Below are 24,505 nucleotides of genomic sequence, written 5' to 3' on the forward strand. Positions count from 1 at the left end.
TTTCATTGACAACCTGGTGTGGTGAAGATAGGGTCCTTTGTTTGTTTTATTTATTTTAAATTGAATAAATAAGATAAATAAAAATTTTTTTTTTTTTTTTCTTGGATAGAAAAGAAGGTAAAACAATATAAAAACAATTACATAAAAAATAGTAATTAATGAAAATGTTACTGGACCAGCAGCACACACAATCATGTGTGCTTGAAGGACTGTATCCCTTGCAGACTATATTATTCTATATTGTAGGAACCAGAAGTTTTTAATAACAGAAAGAGACAGCCCCTTTTGTTTAAATGAGTGTGGATGGGGGAGGGAGGGTTTTCTTGGGTTGATGCACTAATGGTAAGTGTATCTTGTTTTTTATGTTGTTTAAAATAAAATTAAAATAATAAAGTCCATTCTATTCTATTCCATTCTAACTTTCAAATTTCAGTTGAGTTAAATTTGCATATTTTTAATTAGTATACTGTGTATTTAATTTGTTTTTGTTGATAAATTGTAATTATATATTTGTGTCGCTGTTGATTACATGTTAGTAACCATGCTTATAATTACTGTTCAAATGGGACTTTTTAATGAATCACATTCCATTCTAATTAGTGTACCCCGCCCTCTTAGCCGCCTCAACACCTACAAAACCACATCTTTCATTGGGAACGATTGCCTATTAAATATCAGTAAGATCATTTATAATGTTGATGTGATGTTTTTCAAACGCGGTAACTTTAAACGCACGCACTATTTCCCCCCAGCGCGGCAGAATACTTCATGTTTCCTCTCTCTCTCGCCATCTTGTTTGCTGGATCGTGCGAGCGGAGGAAGAGCGGGTGTGGTTCGGACTAGTTTACACGGCTGAATCCCTACAATTTTTTTTTTTAACCCCACGCTAAAGGAGATTTTTTTCTTCCCCCTAACAGGAACAACGGAGGTGCTACTGGATTCTGGTAAGGATGTCGTGTGTGGTGTAACTCACATACTACGTATTTACACCATGTCATTTTGGCATTTAGTGGGAGAAAATCATCTTTTTGGTCCGGTGAGTTTTTTTTTCCTGATTTCGGCAAGGTTTCAGTATGGTGGCGCCCGGTCGGATCTACTTTAATCAGACGTCCTGGCGCTAAGCAGAGAAAAACTGGTAATAATTCCTCTTTTAAAATCACGTTTGGAAACCGTCGACTCGTTTATTAGTAACAACACGCCATGTTTGTTTTAGCGTTACAGCTGGCGTCCCGTTCTTGACACCGCGTTTGAATAGCTTCGAGTAGTGTTTGTTTATGTTCGCTAGTTAGCCTCCTATTAGCCTATTAGCTGTCGAGGTAAACTAGCCAACCTGTTACCGTAACCGCGTTAATGCCGATTAAATATGTCGGTTAAGTAGTTGACTAACTTTTTGTTCGTGTTTGTAGTTAGTCCCGCCATGAGAGGAGGAGTCACGGCAGCATAAGAGGTAGTTTGTCGTAGGAAAGCCAGGCTGCTAGGTGGGAAGTTGGCCGTGCTAGCTGGGCAGGGGGAGGGGGAGGGTAAGAAATATGCCTTTGAAGTGTTTTAGCCGCTGAATGGAGAATTGTGCTGCTTCAGGCCTGGAAATACCCTCCGCTTTGCTCGCTCCACCACTCGGCATTCCCCTCCTTTTCTCCGCGACGTTAGCGAGCGTAAGAGGCGTTTGAAGTGGACAGACCTGACGCAGGTAAACCAGCGCAAAGGGCAGTGGTGGTTTTTTTTAATTTTTTTTTTTTTTTTAACAATACAGACTTGAACGCTGCGACGGGATTAAACATCAGCAATCACACAATTGAGACTTGTTTTTGTCTTCTTCTTACAGACATATCTGCTTTGCGGGCCGTGGGCAGGCGAGAACAATGGCTACCCAGTGTAAGTTTTCGGCAACAAACGAAAGTTTGTCGCTCTTTTATTTAACTGTTAACTCACAATTGAACTTTTGGGAACTAGTGTGCCTTGTCTTTATTATTACTTTTCTCACAGTTCCTATCCTACGTTTCAAACTTTCAGGCTAATACTGTATAGGTATGTGTGTAAAATTATTGATTTACATGAAACTACTATCATCAGACAGGTCTTGAGACGACCCCATATCCCACACCCCGGATTGTAAATAATTCAATGTATATACTCTGATGAGTATCTTCTGTGATGACTGTATTATGATATTAGTATCTATTTGATAGTATTTGAAAGTATATATCTGAATCATGAATCAATTTAAGTGGACCCCGACTTAAACAAGTTGAAAAACTTATTCGGGTGTTACCATTTAGTGGTCAATTGTACGGAATATGTACTTCACTGTGCAACCTACTAATAAAAGTTTCAATCGATCATTTTCCTATGATAAGTATTAAAGCTACGAATTTTTAAACCTCGTGAAAATACACCGATTTAAAGTCAACCTTTTACATTTTACAAGATTTTAGGTGTGACAGTTTTTGTTAGACCCGACTTTCAAGGTGTCATAACTTTCCTAATACGGTACCCGATTTTTCAAAAGTTAGCATCATTGGAAAAGCTTGTTAATCAAAGAAGCAAAAACAAAAAACCTCATCAAAAATGATCATTTTATAATGATGTTAAATATTTTTAAAAATTATTTCCTTCATGAAATTAGCACAGGAAGTGACAAAAAATGTGCGAAAACATGATGGAGAACCAGCGTGCTTTGTCTTTATTATTACTTTTCTCACGGTTCCTATCCTACATGTCAAACTTTCAGGCTAATACTGTATAGGTATGTGTGTAAAATATTGATTTACATGAAACTATCATCATCAGACAGGTCTAGAGACGACTCCAGTTATATAGGTATCATTTTCCTGTGATAAGTATTAAAGGTATTAATTTTTAAACCTGGTGAAAATACACCAATTTATAGTCAACTATTTACAAGATTTTAGGTGTGACCATTTTTGTTAGACCCGACTTTCAAGATGTTATAACTTTCGTAATATTTACCCGATTTTTCAAACGTTGGCATCATTGGAAAGCTTGTTAATCAAAGAGGCAAAAACAAAAAACCTCATCAAAAATGATCATTTTATAATGATGTTAAATATTTGTAAAAATTATTTCCTTCATGAAATTAGCACAGGAAGTGACAAAAAATGTGCGAAAACATGATGGAGAACCAGCGTGCTTTGTCTTTATTATTACTTTTCTCACGGTTCCTATCCTACATGTCAAACTTTCAGGCTAATACTGTATAGGTATATGTGTAAAATATTGATTTACATGAAACTATCATCATCAGACAGGTCTAGAGACGACTCCAGTTATTTAGGTATCATTTTCCTGTGATAAGTATTAAAGCTACGAATTTTTAAACCTTGTGAAAATACACCGATTTATAGTCAACCTTTTACATTTTACAAGATTTTAGGTGTGACAGTTTTTGTTCGACCCGACTTTCAAGGTGTCATAACTTTCCTAATACGGTACCCGATTTTTCAAAAGTTGGCATCATTGGAAAGTTTGTTAATCAAAGAAGCAAAAACAAAAAATCTCATCAAAAATTATCGTTTTATAATGATGTTAAATACTTTCATTACATTACTTCCTTCATGAAATTAGCACAGGAAGTGACAAAAAATGTGCGAAAACATGGAGAACCAGCGTGCCTTGTCTTTATTACTTTTTTCACGGTTCCTATCCTACATTGTGTGTAAAATGATTAAAAAATACTTTATTTACATGAAACTACTATCATCAGACAGGTCTTAAGACGATTTTAGTGTTATAAGTATAACTTTCCTATGATAAGTGTTAAAGTTATGAATTTTTGGAGAAAATAGACCAATTTATAGTCAACCTTTTACATTTAAAAATCAATGGGACTCAATATTTTGGGTGTGACCATTTTTGTTAGACCTGACTTTCAAGGTGTCATAACTTTCGTAATATTTACCCGATTTTTCAAAAGTTGGCGTCATTGGAAAAGCTTGTTAATGTTATTATTAAAAACCTCATCAAAATTATAGTTTTATAATGATGTTAAATATGTTTAATACATTACTTCCTTCATGAAATTATTAGCACAGGAAGTAACAAAAAATTTGCGAAAGCATGATGGAGAACCAGCGTGCTTTGTCTTTATTACTTTTCTCACGGTTCCTATCCTACATGTCAAACTTTCAGGCTAATACTGTATAGGTATGTGTGTGAAATATTGATTTACATGAAACTACTATCATCAGACAGGTCTTGAGACGACTCCAGTTATATAGATATAATTTTCCTGTGATAAGTATTAAAGCTATGAATTTTTAAACCTGGTGAAAATACACCAATTTATAGTCAACTATTTACAAGATTTTAGGTGTGACCATTTTTGTTAGACCCGACTTTCAAGATGTTATAACTTTCGTAATATTTACCCGATTTTTCAAACGTTTGCATCATTGGAAAGCTTGTTAATCAAAGAGGCAAAAACAAAAAACCTCATCAAAAATGATCATTTTATAATGATGTTAAATATTTGTAAAAATGATTTCCTTCATGAAATTAGCACAGGAAGTGACAAAAAATGTGCTAAAACATGATGGAGAACCAGCGTGCTTTGTCTTTATTATTACTTTTCTCACGGTTCCTATCCTACATGTCAAACTTTCAGGCTAATACTGTATAGGTATGTGTGTAAAATATTGATTTACATGAAACTATCATCATCAGACAGGTCTAGAGACGACTCCAGTTATATAGGTATCATTTTCCTGTGATAAGTATTAAAGCTACGAATTTTTAAACCTCGTGAAAATACACCGATTTAAAGTCAACCTTTTACATTTTACAAGATTTTAGGTGTGACAGTTTTTGTTAGACCCGACTTTCAAGGTGTCATAACTTTCCTAATACGGTACCCGATTTTTCAAAAGTTAGCATCATTGGAAAAGCTTGTTAATCAAAGAAGCAAAAACAAAAAATCTCATCAAAAATTATCGTTTTATAATGATGTTAAATACTTTCATTACATTACTTCCTTCATGAAATTAGCACAGGAAGTGACAAAAAATGTGCGAAAACATGGAGAACCAGCGTGCCTTGTCTTTATTACTTTTTTCACGGTTCCTATCCTACATTGTGTGTAAAATGATTAAAAAATACTTTATTTACATGAAACTACTATCATCAGACAGGTCTTAAGACGATTCTAGTGTTATAAGTATAACTTTCCTATGATAAGTGTTAAAGTTATGAATTTTTGGAGAAAATACACCAATTTATAGTCAACCTTTTACATTTAAAAATCAATGGGACTCAGATGTGACCATTTTTGTTAGACCTGACTTTCAAGGTGTCATAACTTTCGGAATATTTACCCGATTTTTCAAAAGTTGGCGTCATTGGAAAAGCTTGTTAATATTATTATTAAAAACCTCATCAAAATTATAGTTTTATAATGATGTTAAATATGTTTAATACATTGAATGAATGATCTTTATTGTCATTGTGCATGTACAGGTACAGGTCCAACGAAATTTAGAAAAACTTACTTCCTTCATGAAATTATTAGCACAGGAAGTGACAAAAAATGTGCGAAAACATGATGGAGAACCAGCGTGCTTTGTCTTTATTATTACTTTTCTCACGGTTCCTATCCTACATTTCAAACTTTCAGACTAATACTGTATAGGTATGTGTGTAAAATATTGATTTACATGAAACTACTATCATCAGACACGTCTAGAGACGACTCCAGTTATATAGGTATCATTTTCCTGTGATAAGTATTAAAGCTATGAATTTTTAAACCTGGTGAAAATACACCGATTTATAGTCAACCTTTTACATTTTACAAGATTTTAGGTGTGACCATTTTTGTTAGACCCGACTTTCAAGGTGTCATAATTTTCGTAATATTTACCCGATTTTTCAAAAGTTGGCATCATTGGAAAGTTTGTTAATCAAACAAGCAAAAACAAAAAACCTCATCAAAAATTATCGTTTTATAATGATGTTAAATACTTTCATTACATTACTTCCTTCATGAAATTAGCACAGGAAGTGACAAAAAATGTGCGAAAACATGGAGAACCAGCGTGCCTTGTCTTTATTACTTTTTTCACGGTTCCTATCCTACATTGTGTGTAAAATGATTAAAAAATACTTTATTTACATGAAACTACTATCATCAGACAGGTCTTAAGACGATTCTAGTGTTATAAGTACAACTTTCCTATGATAAGTGTTAAAGTTATGAATTTTTGGAGAAAATACACCAATTTATAGTCAACCTTTTACATTTAAAAATCAATGGGACTCAAGATTTTGGCGTGCCTTGTCTTTATTACTTTTTTCACGGTTCCTATCCTACATTGTGTGTAAAATGATTAAAAAATACTTTATTTACATGAAACTACTATCATCAGACAGGTCTTAAGACGATTCTAGTGTTATAAGTATAACTTTCCTATGATAAGTGTTAAAGTTATGAATTTTTGGAGAAAATACACCAATTTATAGTCAACCTTTTACATTTAAAAATCAATGAGACTCAGATGTGACCATTTTTGTTAGACCTGACTTTCAAGGTGTCATAACTTTCGGAATATTTACCCGATTTTTCAAAAGTTGGCGTCATTGGAAAAGCTTGTTAATATTATTATTAAAAACCTCATCAAAATTATAGTTTTATAATGATGTTAAATATGTTTAATACATTGAATGAATGAATGAATGATCTTTATTGTCATTGTGCATGTACAGGTACAGGTCCAACGAAATTTAGAAAAACTTACTTCCTTCATGAAATTATTAGCACAGGAAGTGACAAAAAATGTGCGAAAACATGATGGAGAACCAGCGTGCTTTGTCTTTATTATTACTTTTCTCACGGTTCCTATCCTACATGTCAAACTTTCAGGCTAATACTGTATAGGTATGTGTGTAAAATATAGATTTACATGAAACTACTATCATCAGACAGGTCTAGAGACGACTCCAGTTATATAGGTATCATTTTCCTGTGATAAGTATTAAAGCTACAAATTTTTAAACCTCGTGAAAATACACCGATTTAAAGTCAACCTTTTACATTTTACAAGATTTTAGGTGTGACAGTTTTTGTTAGACCCGACTTTCAAGGTGTCATAACTTTCCTAATACGGTACCCGATTTTTCAAAAGTTGGCATCATTGGAAAGTTTGTTAATCAAACCAGCAAAAACAAAAAATCTCATCAAAAATGATCGTTTTATAATGATGTTAAATACTTTCATTACATTACTTCCTTCATGAAATTAGCACAGGAAGTGACAAAAAATGTGCGAAAACATGGAGAACCAGCGTGCCTTGTCTTTATTACTTTTTTCACGGTTCCTATCCTACATTGTGTGTAAAATGATTAAAAAATACTTTATTTACATGAAACTACTATCATCAGACAGGTCTTAAGACGATTCTAGTGTTATAAGTACAACTTTCCTATGATAAGTGTTAAAGTTATGAATTTTTGGAGAAAATACACCAATTTATAGTCAACCTTTTACATTTAAAAATCAATGGGACTCAAGATTTTGGGTGTGACCATTTTTGTTAGACCTGACTTTCAAGGTTTCATAACTTTCGTAATATTTACCCGATTTTTCAAAAGTTGGCGTCATTGGAAAGCTTTTTAATCAAAGAGGCAAAAACAAAAAAAAACTCATCAAAATTATCGTTTTATAATGATGTTAAATATGTTTAATACATTACTTCCTTCATGAAATTATTAGCACAGGAAGTGACAAAAAATGTGCGGAAACATGATGGAGAACCAGCGTGCTTTGTCTTTATTATTACTTTTCTCACAGTTCCTATCCTACATGTCAAACTTTCAGGCTAATACTGTATAGGTATGTGTGTAAAATATTGATTTACATGAAACTACTATCATCAGACACGTCTAGAGACGACTCCAGTTATATAGGTATCATTTTCCTGTGATAAGTATTAAAGCTATGAATTTTTAAACCTGGTGAAAATACACCGATTTATAGTCAACCTTTTACATTTTACAAGATTTTAGGTGTGACCATTTTTGTTAGACCCGACTTTCAAGGTGTCATAATTTTCGTAATATTTACCTGATTTTTCAAAAGTTGGCATCATTGGAAAGCTTGTTAATCAAAAAGGCAAAAACAAAAAACCTCATCAAAAATGGTCATTTTATAATGATGTTAAATATTTGTAAAAATTAATTCCTTCATGAAATTAGCACAGGAAGTGACAAAAAATGTGCAAAAACATGATGGAGAACCAGCGTGCCTTGTATTTATTATTAGTTTTCTCACGGTTCCTATCCTACATTTCCAACTTTCAGGTTAATACTGTATAGGTATGTGTGTAAAATTATTTAAAAAATTATTGATTTACATGAAACTACTATCATCAGACAGGTCTTAAGACAATTCCAGTGATTTAAGTATCATTTTCCTGTGATGAGTATTAAAATGATGAATTTTTAAACGTGGTGAAAATACACCAATTTATAGTCAACCTTTTTGAAAGTCGAGTAACAAAAATGGTCCCACCTAAAATTTTGAGCCCCATTCATTTTTAAATGTAAAAGGTTGACTATAAATTGGTGTGTTTTCACCAGGTTTAAAAATTCATACCTTTTAAAGGCCTACTGAAATGAAATTTTTTTATTTAAACGGGGATAGCAGATCTATTCTATGTGTCATACTTGATCATTTCGCGATATTGCCATATTTTTGCTGAAAGGATTTAGTATAGAACAACGACGATAAAGATAGCAACTTTTGGTATCTGATAAAAAAAGGCTTGCCCCTACCGGAAGTAGCGTGACGTAGTCAGTTGAACATATACGCAAAGTTCCCTATTGTTTACAATGATGGCCGCATGAAGTGAGAGAGATTCGGACCGAGAAAGCGACGATTTCCCCATTAATTTGAGCGAGGATGAAATATTTTTAAATGAGGAAAGTGCAAGTGAAGGACTAGTGGGGAGTGGAAGATGCTGTGAGAGCCGGGGGTGACCTGATATTCAGCTGGAAATGACTACAACAGTAAATAAACACAAGACATATATATACTCTATTAGCCACAACACAACCAGGCTTATATTTAATATGCCACAAATTAATCCAGCATAAAAACACCTAGGTGTTTGTTATGCTAGCTCCTAGCTACTAGCTCGAGCTAGTTATAGCTCGAGCGGGTAATATGGACGGGATCCCGTATATATAACCCGCCAATACAATTCAAACACCTGCATAACACACACACTCACTCAGCCCAAACAACCGTTCACCTAACCCAAGGTTCATAAAGCTTATATATTTAATCAAAGTTACGTACATGACACGCACGTACGGGCAAGCAATCAAATGTTTGGAAGCGCGCGGGTGGGACCTGCCTGATATTCAGCTGGGAATGACTACAACAATAAATAAACACAAGACATATATATACTCTATTAGCCACAACACAACCAGGCTTATATTTAATATGCCACAAATTAATCCTAATGCTAGCTCCTAGTTACTAGCTCGAGCTAGTTATAGCAAGCGATCAAATGTTTGGAAGCGCAGCTGTGTACTCACGTTATCGCAACTGTGTATCCAAATCAAAGTCCTCCTGGTAAGAGTCTCTGTTGTCCGAGTTCTTCCATTTTGACTGCATCTTTCGGGAATGTAAACAAAGAAGCGCCGGCTGTGTACGTGTTGTTGCTGACTTCCCTCGCAAAATAGACACTTCGCACCGACAACTTTCTTCTTTGCTTTCTCAGCTTCTTTCTCCATAATGCAATGAACAAATTGCAACAGATTCACCAACACAGATGTCCAGAATACTGTGGAATAATGAGATGAAAACAGAGCTATTTCGTATTGACTTCAATGGTGTCCGAATACTTCCGTTTCAATGATTGACGTCACGCGCATACGTCAACCCTCAGAGGCGTTTCGAACCGGAAGTTTAGCGGGAAATTTAAAATTGCACTTTATAAGTTAACCCGGCCGTATTGGCATGTGTTGCAATGTTAAGATTTCATCATTGATATATAAACTATCAGACAGCGTGGTCGGTAGTAGTGGCTTTCAGTAGGCCTTTAATACTTATAGGAAAATGATACTTGAATCGTCTTAAGAGCTGTCTGATGATAGTAGTTTCATGTGAATAAAGTATTTTTTAATATTTGTACACACATACAGTATTAGCCTGAAAGTTTGACATGTAGGATAGGAACCGTAATAAAGACAAGGCACGCTGGTTCTCCATCATGTTTTTGCACATATGTCCCTTCCTGTGCTAATTTCATGAAGGAAATAATTTTTTACAAACATTTAACATCATTATAGATAATTTTTGGTGGTTGTTTTGCTTCTTTGATTAACAAGCTCTCCAATGACAAAAATGGTCACAGTTAAAATCTTGAGTAACATTGATTTTTAAATGTAAAAGGTTGACTATAAATTGGTGAAATATCACCAGGTTTAAAAATTCATAACTTTAATACTTATCATAGGAAAATGATACTTATAACACTAGAATCGTCTTAAGACCTGTCTGATGATAGTGGTTTCATGTAAAGAAAGTATTTTTTAATCATTTTACACACATACCTATACAGTATTAGCCTGAAAGTTGGACATGTAGGATAGGAACCCTAAAACCATGAGAAAAGTAATAATAAAGACAAAGCACGCTGGTTCTCCATCATGTTCTCCCTCATTTGTTGTCACTGCCTGTACTAATTTCATGAAGGAATTAATTTACTAAAATATTTAACATCATTATGAAATTATATTTTTTGATGACGTTTTTTTGTTGCTTCTTTGATTAACAAGCTTTCCAATGACGCCAACTTTTGCCATTTTTTTTAGACCCGACTTTAAGGTGTCATAACCTTCCTAATATTTACCCGATTTTTCAAAAGTTTGCGTCATTGGAAAGCTTGTTAATCAAAGAAGCAAAAACAAAAAACCTCATAAAAAATTATTTTATAATGATATTAAATACTTTCATTACATTACTTCCTTCATGAAATTAGCACAGGAAGTGACAAAAAATGTGCAAAAACATGGACAACCAGCGTGCCTTGTCTTTATTATTACTTTTCTCACGGTTCCTATCCATATATGTCCAACTTTCAGGCTAATACTGTATAGGTATGTGTGTAAAATATTGATTTACATGAAACTACTATCCTCAGACAGCTCTTAAGACGATTCCAGTGATTTAAGTATAATTTTCCTGTGATAAGTATTAAAGTTATGAATTTTTAAACCTGGTGAAAATACACCAATTTATAGTCAACCTCTTTAAATTTAAAAATCATTTCAGGTGTGACCATTTTTGTTAAACCCGAAAACATGATGGAGAACCAGCGTGCCTTGTATATATTATTACTTTTCTCACGGTTCCTATCCTACATTTCCAACTTTCAGGCCAATACTGAATAGGTATGTGTGTAAAATTATTAAAACATAATTTATTTACATTAAACTACTATCATTAGACAGCTCTTAGGACGATTCTAGTGTTATAAGTGTTATTTTCCTGTGATAAGTATTAAAAATTATGACATTTTAAACCTGGTGAAAATACACCAATTTATAGTCAACCTTTTACATTTAATACATTCGACACTGATTATTTATTACTACGGTACACTTGTCTTGTTCTGTATATTGTACAGTATTTTGTATTTCTATAGTGTTTTGTATATTGTACAGGATTGCTTATTATTTTTATTGGATAGTAGTCTGTTTATTTCAATTGTTAGTTTTTTCTTTATTACCTCTTGTGGAATTTATTCTTACCACATATTTGTTCCCACTACCGCACCTTAAGTAGGAGTCCTTAATCTCGTTATATGCAAATATAATGACAATAAAGTCCATTCTATTCTATTTAAAGATCCATGGGACTCAAGATTTTAGGTGTGACCATTCTTGTTAGACTCGACTTTCAAGGTGTCATAACTTTCCTAATATTTACCCGATTTTTCAAAATTTGGCGTCATTGGAAAGCTTGTTAATCAAAGAAGCAAAAACAAAACCTCATCAAAAATGATCGTTTTATAATGATGTTAAATATTTTTAATAAATTAATTCCTTCATGAAATTAGCACAGGGAGTGACAAAAAATGTGCGAAAACATGGAGAACCAGCGTGCTTTGTCTTTATTGTGACTTTTCTCACGGTTCCTATCCTACATTTCCATTTTTCAGGCTAATACTGTATAAGTATGTGTGTAAAATGATTAAAACATATTTTATTTACATTAAACTACTATCATCAGACAGGTCTTAAGACGATTCCAGTGTTATAAGTATCATTTTCCTGTGATAAGTATTAAAGTGATGAATTTTTAAACCTGGTGAAAATACACCAATTTATAGTCAACCTTTTACATTTAAAAATCAATGGGACTCAAGATTTTAGGTGTGACCATTTTTGTTAGACCTGACTTTCAAGGTGTCATAACTTTCCTAATATTTACCCAATTTTTCTAAAGTTGGCGTCATTGGAGAAGCTTGTTAATATTATTATTAAAAACCTCATCAAAAATTATCATTTTATAATGATGTTAAATATTTTCAATACATTACTTCCTTCATGAAATTAGCACAGGAAGTGACAAAAAAATTGCGAAAACATGATGGAGAACCAGCGTGCTTTGTCTTTATTATTACTTTTCTCACGGTTCCTATCCTACATTTCCAACATTCAGGCTAATACTGTATAGGTATGTGTGTAAAATTATTTAAAAAATCATTGATTTACATGAAGCTACTATCATCAGACAGGTCTTAAGACAGGAAAATTATACTTTAATCACTGGAGTCGTCTTAAGTATTAAAATGTATACATTTTTAAACGTGGTGAAAATACACCATGGAAAGCTTGTTAATCAAAGAAGCAAACAAACCCTCATCAAACATTATCATTTTATAATGATGTCGAATATTTTCAACAAATTACTTTCTTCTTGAAATTAGCACAGGAAGTCACAAATAATGTGCGAAAACATGATTGAGAACCAGCGTGCTTTGTCTTTATTATTACTTTTCTCACGGTTCCTGTCCTACATTTTCAACTTTCAGGCTAATACTGTATAGGTATGTGTGTAAAATTATTAGAAAATAATTTATTTACATGAAACTACTATCATCAGACAGCTCTTAAGATGATTCCAGTGTCATTTTCCTGTGATAAGTATTAAAGTTATGAATTTCTAAACCTGGTGAAAATACACCAATTTATAGTCAACCTTTTACATTTAAAAATCAACGGGGCTCAAGATTTTAGGTGTGACCATTTTTGTTAGACCCGACTTTCAAGGTGTCAAAAGTTGGCATCATTGGAAAGCTTGTTAATCAAAGAAACAAAAAAAAATCTCATCAAACATTATCATTTTATAATGATGTTAAGGATTTTCAATACATTATTTCCTTCATGAAATTAGCACAGGAAGTGACCAAAAAATTTAAGCGTGAAACACTTAGTGGAGAGCCATCCAGTGGCGAATACACACATACCTATACAGTACTACCTCCACTTTAACAACTTTATTGCTTCTGTGATGTAGTTCTTAACTCAACACTTTATCAATTCAATGTCTCATTGAAATTCATTTGAATCAATTGATGCTTGGGGGCCTCCCACCACAAACAAAATGTTGACATATATCATTGCTTATAAATGTTATGTGGTGTGGCTCAGATGGTAGAACAGCCAGTTTTCTGGAAAAAATGTGCATCTTCCTAAAAAAAGAAATGCAACCAGTTACGCAATCTGATAGTTTGCAACATCCAGGTTCTGTAACAGCTTCTTCCCTCAGGCCATAAGACTCTTGAACGCATCATAATAATCCCCTCAATTCCCCGCTAAAACTGATTAACTGGCTGGAATATAAAGACAATATACATCCATAAACGTGGATGCATATGCAAAAGTGCAATATATTTATCTGTACAGTAATCTATTTATTTATATCTGCACCTTTCTTTTATCCTGCACTACCATGAGCTAATGCAACAAAATGTTGTTCTTATCTGTACTGTAAAGTTCAAATTTGAATGACAATAAAAAGGAAGTCTAATAAGTAATGGACGGATTTTAGAGATGTCACGGTATTGTAGATACCGTGGTATAGCGGTTTAAAATTCTTCACAGTAAAAGGTTTTGGGTTTTTTTGCCGGCATTTTGCGGGGTGTATACATTATTAAAGAGTAAATTGTTAGTTAACTTTTCTGAGAAACTGCCTTTTCCAAACTTAAATAAAAATGTCCACTGCAGAGGACACTGCTTCTCAGAAAGTGAACATTGTTTTACACATAATGTTTGTATTGTCACTTTTAAGGGGACATTAATTTATTTTGGAATTTTGCCTATCGTTCATAATCTATAAAAGACATGATAAAGGGTGTTTTTTTTTAATGCATTCTAACTCGTAAATGAAAGTCCGCTTACAGCGAAGCCAATGGCAGGTCTTCTATTCCGCCCATAAAACCCAATAAAAAAACATCCCATAAGCACCAACGATACTTTATTTACATTTCGTGACTTAACCAAGTATTAGTGATATTATTACAAGCGCTAACGGAGACAAACTCTCTATGGCGGCGCCATAATCACGACCTTGTGTGCCAAAGTTGACATGATCGACTGATAAGCTGCCTCCTTGTTTCCGTGCTCGTCAAACATTATTCTAGATCATAAATCATGACTCTCACCTGGATAGTAGAAGGACGAGGACGTATTCTGACAAGTTGGTACACTTTGACAGCCAATTTAGATCCAGAAATGGCGATAACGACACGAAAAGATTCTTAGTTCAACCCCCCTCGTCTTCGCAAGGATTATGAGTCATTCTTAATCTAAATGGAAATATGTGAGCGTCTCAGCAGTCGGCCGCCTAATGACAGCAGACACTATACAGTAAGTGATGTTTTGTTATGTTTGTTGGCTCTCATAAAGTCTGCAGGAAGAAGTAATCAGTGATTAAGTTAAGAAAAAAACGAATGTTGTGATGCGGTATTGAAATTAGTGTTCAGTGTATGCTTAAAATGAGCAAAATATGTAAAATTTTATATTTGTGTACCAGTTACTACATTACATATATACTTACATCATAAATATAAAAACTTAATGGAGGTGTTTGGGTGTTTTTTAAGGGATTTACAGGCAGAAGAGAGCGGCTCCCATAGGCTCCATTGTAAGCAGACTTTTGATCTCATTTATTTACTATTTAAAATGCATTGAAAAAAGAAAACATCCCCCGTCGTGTCTAATTATTGTGAACGGTAGGCTAAACTCCAAAAAAGTGCAGTTCCCATTTAAAGACACTCAACTGAGATTTTGATACCGTTACATCCCTAACAGACTTTGATGAAATGTCCGAAATAGGTTCTGGAACGATTATTTTTGTTGTTTTTATTGATATTCATATATGAGCTTGTCAAAATACTTATTGTTGACATGCATTTTGTCACCATAAAATATACACAACCAGCCATGCATTTTAGGTGAATCAAGATTTACACATTTTTCAACATGTGTCTTTGTGTACGTGTGCGTGTTGTGTCTGCATGAGTGTGCGACCATCGCGAAAGTCATGGTCGTCACCAGTGTTGGGTTAGTTACTGAAAACCAGTAACTAGTTACAGTTATATATATATATATATATATATATATATATATATTTTTTTTTTTAAGGCCCCCTTTTAATGCCCTTTTAGCCTTCATTTCAGTACTGTTATTGCACTGGAGAATAATACAATCTGTTGATCATCTTGACATGCATTTGCATCACTGAACTCTGCTAAGCAATGTGGTCTACATACAACACACAAAGACAAAGATATGTTTCGAAGGGCCAATTTGTTTCAGGCCAGAACAAATTGACAAAACTATTTTAAATAGCTGCAACATAACACACATAAGTAACAAACAGCATAATAAAAACATAGCTGTAAAGCAAGGAAGGCACACACTACATACACAAAGCCTAACCAGGCGTTTTTTTCTCTCAAGAAATTCTGAAATAAAATCATGTCTGAAGCCCAGAACACTCTACGCTAAGGCTGAAACGACGCGTCGACGTAGTCGACGTCATCGGTTACTAAAATACGTCGACGCCGTTTTTGTGCGTCGACGCGTCGCATATTTACGTCACACTACCGTCATGGCGGACCGCAAAGCAGACGATGCGAGCGGTGCGAGCGAGGGGGGAAAAGCATGCCAAAAGTGGTCAAAAGTGTGGGAGTATTTCAATAAACGGCCTAATAATGTTGTTGTATGCACACTGTGTCGAGCGGAAATGGCCTATCATAGCAGCACAACGGCTATGAACGAACATTTGAAAAGAAAACCATCAACTAGTCAATCGTCCGCGCGAGCATACGTTGTCATCATTACACAAAAACATGAATGTGTCATTTGTATCTGCTAGGGGTGTAACGGTACGTGTTTTGTATTGAACCGTTTCGGTACGGGGCTTTCGGTTCGGCACGGGGGTGTACCGAACGAGTTTTCTAAGCTAAAGCTAACTTTAGCTGCTAAAGTCTTAACAAGCTGCTTCGCTCTTCTGCCTCTGTCTCAGCACGCAGCATTGTCCCACCCACACAACCACCTGATTGGTACACACGCAGCATTGTCCCACCCACACAACCATCTGATTGGTACACACAAAGCATTATCAGCCAATCAGCAGTGTGTATTCAGAGCGCATGTAGTCAGCGCTTCAGCGTGGAGCAGATAGGTGTTTAGCAGGTGAGCATCAGGCAGCGGACTCTCCCCAAATGATAATAAACACCTCCCAGTCAACTACTAGTAACATCACTATGAGCCCGTTGACCTTCTAGAAATATAAACTGCAGCTCAGCTCACTCGCAGTCCTGGCTTGAGGTGAAGGTTAATTAGTTCTCAGTTCCAGCCACATCGACCCCTTCTGAGCGCCTATTTTCAGCTGCTGGGAATATTGTAAACAAGAAAAGAACCAAACATGTACACATGCTAACCTTTCTTCATTACAACTGTTAGTCACTCACTGGAATGAGTAGAATTGGTTATTGTGTACTGTGTTGGACTGGATGTTTATTTTGCACATTTTAAAAGCAATACTTAATGTTTACAGTGCTCCAGAATATTTAGATTGGCACTTTTTTGTATTAATGGATTAGATTTATATAGCGCTTTTCTAGACACTCAAAGCGCTTCACAGAGAAGTGAGAACCCATCATTCATTTTTACAACTCATTCATTCATCATTCATTCTCCGGTGTGAGCGGCACCGGGGGCAAGGGTGAAGTGTCCTGCCCAAGGACACAACGGCAGCGATTTTTGGATGGTAAGAGGCGGGGAGCGAACCTGCAACCCTCAGGTTTCTGGCAAGGCCGCTACTTTTAATTTTGTTAAATGTTAAAAGTTTTAAATGTTTACATTGTTACAGAATATTTAGTCATGTTGTTGTCAATGTTGACTGAGTGGCCATACTTCTTTTTTTTTGTAAATAAAAGCCATGCCTTTTGAAAAAACGGGCCTACATTTATTTTTTCATCTTCATTTGGAATAAAAAAAATAATCGGTAAAAGGAAAAATAATCTATAGATTAATCGAAAAAATAATCTATAGATTAACCGATTAATCGAAAAAAATAATCTATAGATTAATCGATAGAAAAATAATCGTTAGCTGCAGCCTTACTCTACGCATTTCCCCAGTTTTAGTTCAGAGATAAGGAAAGATTGGCCTGGCCCACAAGCATCCCTCTTTATGTTTGGGAACTTTATAGTCTGTACATTTAGAGTGATGTGATAATCAAACACTCTAGAAGTCTAGAATGAAAGAGTATATAAGAGAATTGACAGAGTGTGTGTACCTTCAGTGCGCAGTGCCTCGTTAAAATCCAGCCGCTGTTGGAGGTGGAGGTGAAGTGTGTCTCTCTTTACTAGCTTCCTCGAAGCATGTTGCTTTTGTAGCTGTTTCAGCAGAATACACACGTACTTTGTAACGCGTTAGTCCCAACACTGGTCGTCACGACATATTTAATGTCCAATCAGCGTTGTGCTCCTTCCCTCAAACACAGCTGGAAGTGCAGCCCAGAAGAACAAAGTAAATAAATATGACTAGCATAGACACTAGCATTTAAGTTAAAACACAACATTTAGAAGCAGCAGCAACTTCAGTGACAGGCTTGAGTCTCACTGACTGCTTGACTTCACACTGATCTTGCCCTGAATGCCGACTCGCAGGCACTCACAGAAGTGTCTTTGTAACTGAATTACTACCTCCCCTACTCAGAAAATAAACACACCTAATGTAATCAGGAAAAAAATACTTTTTGTATGTTTGTTCTGATTCCACTACTCTGATATAACACACTAAAAAAAACTCTGCAGACGCTTTTTGTTCAAATCATTTTTGAGTTTGTGCATATAAACACTTTGTTCCTGAAATTATCATAAAACAAATTTTACGTGCTGGTACACATTATTTTACAGTGCCTTTGATTCAAACTGCACCTTTTTAATATATTTTTTAATAATTATAAGATACAGTGTTTGAGATAAATTTAAAAAATGCCCAAACCCTTTGCTAAAGCACTGGTGAGAAGCACTGATGTATACAAGTAATGAAATAATAATTTACTATTTACAAGGCAGCAATAGTCATTTTCTTCAAATCGGTTATTTCTGTTGTCTTCAGCTGATTTGATGGAGTTGGACATGGCGATGGGAGACAGCAAGACTGCAGTGAGCCAGTGGCAGCAGCAGTCCTACCTGGATTCAGGCATTCAGTCTGGAGTCACCACCACGGCGCCATCTTTGAGTGGCAAGGGAAACCCTGATGTTGAGGAGGATGATCCATCTTTGTACGACTGGGAGTTCAGCCAGCCATTTACACCTGAGACTGCAGGTATTTATGACCGTCACTTTTAAGTCAGTTGAACCATTGCCCATTGATGTCTTCTAATGATGTTTTTCTGCTGTAGACGTTGAAGGCTACGCCATGACTCGCGCCCAGCGGGTGCGTGCGGCCATGTTCCCTGAAACCTTGGAGGAAGGCATCCAGATTTCTCCGACCCAGCTTGACGCAGCGCACCCCACGGCGGTGCAGCGGCTGGCAGAACCTTCTCAGATGCTAAAGCATGCCGTGGTCAATCTCATCAACTACCAGGATGATGCTGAGCTGGCCACCCGTGCCATCCCTGAGCTTACAAAACTGCTCAACGACGAGGACCAGGTACACATTCAAACTAAAGTACAGTAGCCTGCAAGAACAACTTTTCTTACTCACATGGCCTTTCTTCTAGGTGGTGGTGAACAAGGCAGCTGTCATGGTGCACCAGTTGTCAAAGAAGGAGGCCTCTCGGCACGCGCTGATGCGCTCGCCTCAGATGGTTTCAGCAGTTGTCCGCGCCATGCAAAACACTGGTGACGTGGAAACCGCTCGCTGCTCTGCTGGAACCTTGCACAACCTTTCCCACCACCGGGAGGGGCTCCTTGCCATCTTTAAGTCTGGAGGGATCCCTGCCTTGGTCAAGATGCTTGGGTAAGCTACTAATGGATGTGCAATGCAGGAGAGGTAGAAATCTTTTGGCACCTCAAGATGCAATTCAGATTCTTGGATTGACGATTCTCGTAATGTTATCTGGTAAAAAAATAAAACTTTTCAAAACAGGTTACAGGTTACAAAAGCTCCTCTTTGCTGTTGAGCGATTTTATATGTTGTTGGCCTAAAAATAATATTTTAAATTTTTATTCACAACACAATTACAGTATTTTAATCTAATTAAATAAAATAGAGCAACTCCATCTCCATACCAGCTTTACAATACTTTAGATATACATTTACTAGGGGTGTAACGATACACAAAAATTTCGGTTCGGTACGTACCTCGGTTTAGAGGTCACGGTTCGGTTCACATTCGGTACAGTAAGAAAACAACAAAATATAATTTTTTGGGTTATTTATTTACCAAGTTTGCAAAATCTTCCACCAAAAATATTTTTCTCAGTGGGATATTTGATGTGAAGTAATGTGAACCTTGGATAGGTCAATAATTCATAATAATATTGATTTTGATTCAATATTATGTTTTGAGCAATGACAGTTTGAAAGAAAAAACAGCTTTGTTTTATTAGTCAACATTGCAACTTTTTCTAAATTACATCTAACCTTTAAGCTTTTTTATTTCACTTTTGTTATGTTTTTGTTTATTTTAATAGTATTTTTAGAATGTGCCGTGGGCCTTTAAAACATTAGCTGTGGACCGCAAATGGCCTCCGGGGCACACTTTTGACACCCCTGCTATAGATAATAAAAAATTAAATGTGATAAATCTATGGATAAAAAGCAGAGCCTGGCGACGCATGCGCGTTTATCATAACTCTCTCGCTCTCTCTGTCTCTGCCCCTCCCTCACCAATGCTGCTGCGCGCACAATTTTTGTTTTTAACCCCTTCTTAACCCTGAACGTGCATTGAAAATACACGCAACCTTAACTCAAAATGCCGGACATTTGAGACATTTAAGAAACTCCGCCCTGACAGCTCCGCAAAAGAGGACATGTCCGGTGAAAAGAGGACATGTCCGGTGAAAAGAGGACGTATGGTCAGTCTATCATAGCCCGTTAGCTGCTAGAATGCTGTGTGTTGTGCCTCGGTGTGCATTGTTTACACAACGAGCGTTATGCTACTTAATATGTCCTTGTGGAAACTCGTTCGGTACACCTCCGAACCGAACCTGAACCCCCGTACCGAAACTGTTCAATACAAATACACGTACCGTTACACCCCTAACATTTACAAAGCAATTTAGAAGACATACAAATACAATACTTACTAAATACAATACAAACAAAAAGGAAAACCAAAAATGTATAAAAACAACAGTATCAAGAATAATATCAATAAGCAATGGTTGTATGTTTTTAACCCAAATATAGATTGTTAAAAAAAATGGCAAAATCAGTTTGCAAAGTTCCCCTTGTGGGGTAAAAAAAAAAAGTAGCGTGAGGACAATCGCTGAGACTGACCTATAGTCAGTCTCAGCGATTGTCCTCACGCAACTGTCCTACGAGAGGTCGCAAAGTACACACCCACTGACTGTAAGCAAACACTTCTTTAAGCAGAGTTCAACGAGACGGAAGTAGCAGGTGAACGGCTTCAAAGTGAAATAATGCTGAGGTTTATTTTTTATTTCTTTCTGTAATAGATTCTCGATCATTATGAATCGATTTAGAATTTAAATAAATAAAAAACGTAATTTGGATATGAATCGATTTTGTTTTTAAAATATATACAGTTTATACAATATTACGCCCCTACAGTGCAGCCACCAATCTTTCCTGTGGCAGTTTCCACCAACCAACCTGCCATAGATGAATAATGACCATCCATGGATATGTGCGGACAACAATTTTGCTAATGTGGGTTTTAAAAGTATACCGATATCCGTGTGTCTCTTATGCTATTAATAAAAAGGAAATGCGGCGTACCCTCTGGTACAGTTCTTTGGTCACATAGCTTCAACACTGGGTGAAACTCGTCTAAATGGAAATGCAGTGAGAAGATGGCAGGCCAGTATATAGCTTTTTTTTTTGCAAATGTGTGGGCCACTAACATGCTGTGCCTGAGAAATCTGTGTTTTGTCTGTATGTATATTTTACTTTAATAACTTTTACTTAACCTTGCAGTCTTTGGTACAAATAATTATTGTAGGGGTTTCGTTGCTCAATATTACTGCACTAAAAAATGTCAAGTAAAAAACAAAAAAAACACATTGAATTTGTATGTTCGCTGTAATTTTGTCCTTCAGCTCACCAGTGGACAGTGTGTTGTTCTACGCCATCACCACACTCCACAACCTGCTGTTGCACCAGGAAGGAGCCAAGATGGCAGTTCGCCTGGCTGGAGGACTGCAGAAGATGGTGGCTCTGTTGGCAAACACCAACGTCAAGTTCCTCGCTATCACTACTGACTGCCTGCAGATTCTTGCTTATGGCAACCAGGAAAGCAAGGTATGGGAAAACTCCTTGAGGGTTCTTCGTAATTAGTTCTTTATAAATTAGTCCCACCGAATGATTAGTGACTATTTGAATAAATGTGTACGTCTGTTTTTTTCAGTTGATTATTTTAGCCAGTGGTGGTCCCCAAGCTCTGGTCAACATCATGAGGACCTTCACTTATGAGAAACTGTTATGGACCACAAGCAGAGTCCTCAAGGTCCTGTCTGTTTGCTCCAGCAACAAACCGGCAATAGTCGAAGCTGGTAAGTTCCTCTTCTGGGTGGAGAAATGAAAGAAAGAGCTAAATACAGGCGCTGCATGGTGTTGACTCTATCTCATATTGTATCTTCTGGTTTGCTACTATAAATACCAACTTGTGTGTTTGCCTGCTTGTGGTAGGAGGCATGCAGGCCCTGGGACTCCATCTGACTGACCCCAGCCAGCGTCTGGTCCAGAACTGTCTCTGGACACTGAGGAACCTTTCAGATGCTGCCACTAAGCAGGTACAACACATCTTTGTCTTTTTTTTAGCACTGTTCAATCGAATGTCCATGTTGGGCAATACAAAGTGGCAAAACACAAACAAACCCACTCCCCCTCCTTCTAGGAGGGAATGGAGGGTCTGTTGGGGACCCTTGTCCAACTGCTGGGAAGTGATGACATCAATGTAGTGACCTGTGCTGCTGGGATCCTCTCAAATCTGACCTGCAACAACTACAGTAACAAACTCATGGTCTGCCAGGTGTGAGGAATTGTGCTTTTGTGTCGCATTTTGTGCACTTCTTTTTTTAAATTAGCCATCACACAATTGTGCTGTCTTTTGTTAGGTGGGAGGCATTGAGGCCCTTGTGAGAACAGTACTTAGGGCGGGTGACCGAGAGGACATCACAGAGCCAGCTGTCTGTGCCCTGCGCCACCTTACCTCCCGCCACCAGGATGCAGAGATGGCCCAGAATGCTGTGCGCCTTCACTATGGCCTGCCTGTGGTGGTCAAACTCCTACACCCGCCATCTCACTGGCCACTCATCAAGGTATTTTGCAGTTTCCCTCACATCTACATTTACTTGTATTCATTATTATATACACATATCTCTATATCATGCTATATGTTTGGTACGTAAATAATAGAACCATATCTTAATGGGTTACAAAGGCTTAAAATGCTGACACTCATACTGCTGATTGTCATGATAATTATGTGATTAAATTATTGATTACAATTATAAGACAAAAAGACAGGATGGTGGTATTATCATTTAATTTATTTCCTATAATTGGCTCTGATTTAAAGCCTCTGGTTTTTGCCCTTTAAAGCCAGCCTGTCCAGGGACTTGTTTTTTAAGTTGATAACAAAAATGACAAAAATGATTTAATCACTGTAGTATTAACCATACACTAAAAAAATTGTTACTGAATAATTGTTATCTGTATCGATCTGCCCACATCTATTTAGATTCAAGATGTCCATTGTTTGTGGCTAACCTATCTCATATTTCTCTACAGTGTGTAGTGTAGCATGTTTAGCTAGACCAGGGGTCGGCAACCCAAAATGTTGAAAGAGCCATATTGGACCAAAAATCCCCCCCAAAAATCTGTCTGGTGCCGTAAAAAATTGAAAGCCTTATATAAGTGTTATAATGAAGACAACACATGATGTACGTGTCTATATTAGCTATATTAGCCTACTATCAAAGGCTGACGCAAATCTTCGTTGGCAGAAATATTGTATTTTAATTTTTATTCTACACATTTTTGCAACATTGGTAATCATTAGTAAAATGGAGGCTTCTCACAGGGTGAGATAACTCCTGGAAATGACTGGCTCAGAATGGCCAAAAGGTATAGATGTGTGTGTCAAGTTAAAGGAAACGGCAGGCTGTCTTTTTCTAATGGATTTATTACAATCTTTGCAAGCTGGGTAACGTTTGCTGTGGTCTGGAACAACATGGCACACAAACATGATGATGCGATATGTACATTCAACTAGCATAAACAGCATGTTAGCATTGATTAGCTTGCAGTCATGGACTGACCAAATATGTCTGATAAGCACTCCAGCAAATCAATAACATCAACAAAGCTCACCTTTGTGCATTCACGCACAGTATAAAACGTTGGTGGACAAAATGAGACAAAGGAGTGGCATAAAACACGTCTTTCTGTGGCAGCGTCGGAGAAAGTTGTACATGTAAACAAACTACGATGAGTTCAAGGATCGCTGAAATTAGTAGGACAAAACGGTGCTTGCCAAATACTCTCATCGGGGAAGCATGTATAACATAAAAAGTGGGATTTCTAACAACTAGGAAGGTTTGTGTCATGTTTCCCTACAGAAAATATATTAAAACAAAAATATATTTTTTTCTTCATCTTTTTCCATTTTCACATATCTCTTAAAGAGGTCCAGTGAGCCACTAGGGCGGCGCTAAAGAGGTTGCTGACCCCCGAGCTAGACCTTGTCTTCCAGTGATAGTCATGTAAGAAAGTGCATTTGCTGCCATGGAGGCAAAGATTACTGACTTCCAAGTGGCTTTGCACT

At 36.3% G+C, this 24,505-nt stretch overlaps 1 protein-coding gene across 4 annotated transcripts in view; it reads left to right on the plus strand.

Annotated features, from left to right (window-relative positions):
- The first annotated feature begins 797 nt into the window (after positions 1 to 797).
- Positions 798 to 24,505, plus strand: part of LOC133635968 (catenin beta-1-like) — a 33,101-nt gene continuing 9,393 nt past the window's right edge. For 2 of the 4 annotated variants that reach the window (XM_062029494.1, XM_062029496.1), the window contains exons 1-10: positions 798 to 944; positions 1,823 to 1,872; positions 18,664 to 18,873; positions 18,950 to 19,200; positions 19,271 to 19,509; positions 21,777 to 21,978; positions 22,085 to 22,229; positions 22,366 to 22,469; positions 22,574 to 22,708; positions 22,794 to 22,997. In XM_062029494.1, coding sequence (XP_061885478.1) covers positions 1,860 to 1,872; positions 18,664 to 18,873; positions 18,950 to 19,200; positions 19,271 to 19,509; positions 21,777 to 21,978; positions 22,085 to 22,229; positions 22,366 to 22,469; positions 22,574 to 22,708; positions 22,794 to 22,997 — 1,503 coding nt within the window. In that variant the 5' untranslated portion in view covers positions 798 to 944; positions 1,823 to 1,859. Of the gene's footprint in view, positions 945 to 1,087; positions 1,136 to 1,525; positions 1,688 to 1,822; positions 1,873 to 18,663; positions 18,874 to 18,949; positions 19,201 to 19,270; positions 19,510 to 21,776; positions 21,979 to 22,084; positions 22,230 to 22,365; positions 22,470 to 22,573; positions 22,709 to 22,793; positions 22,998 to 24,505 lie in introns of those variants that run through there. The other 2 variants (XM_062029497.1, XM_062029495.1) reach the window with 2 other exon arrangements.

Source organism: Entelurus aequoreus, linkage group LG20, assembly GCF_033978785.1.
Source record: "Entelurus aequoreus isolate RoL-2023_Sb linkage group LG20, RoL_Eaeq_v1.1, whole genome shotgun sequence".
NCBI lineage: Eukaryota > Metazoa > Chordata > Actinopteri > Syngnathiformes > Syngnathidae > Entelurus > Entelurus aequoreus.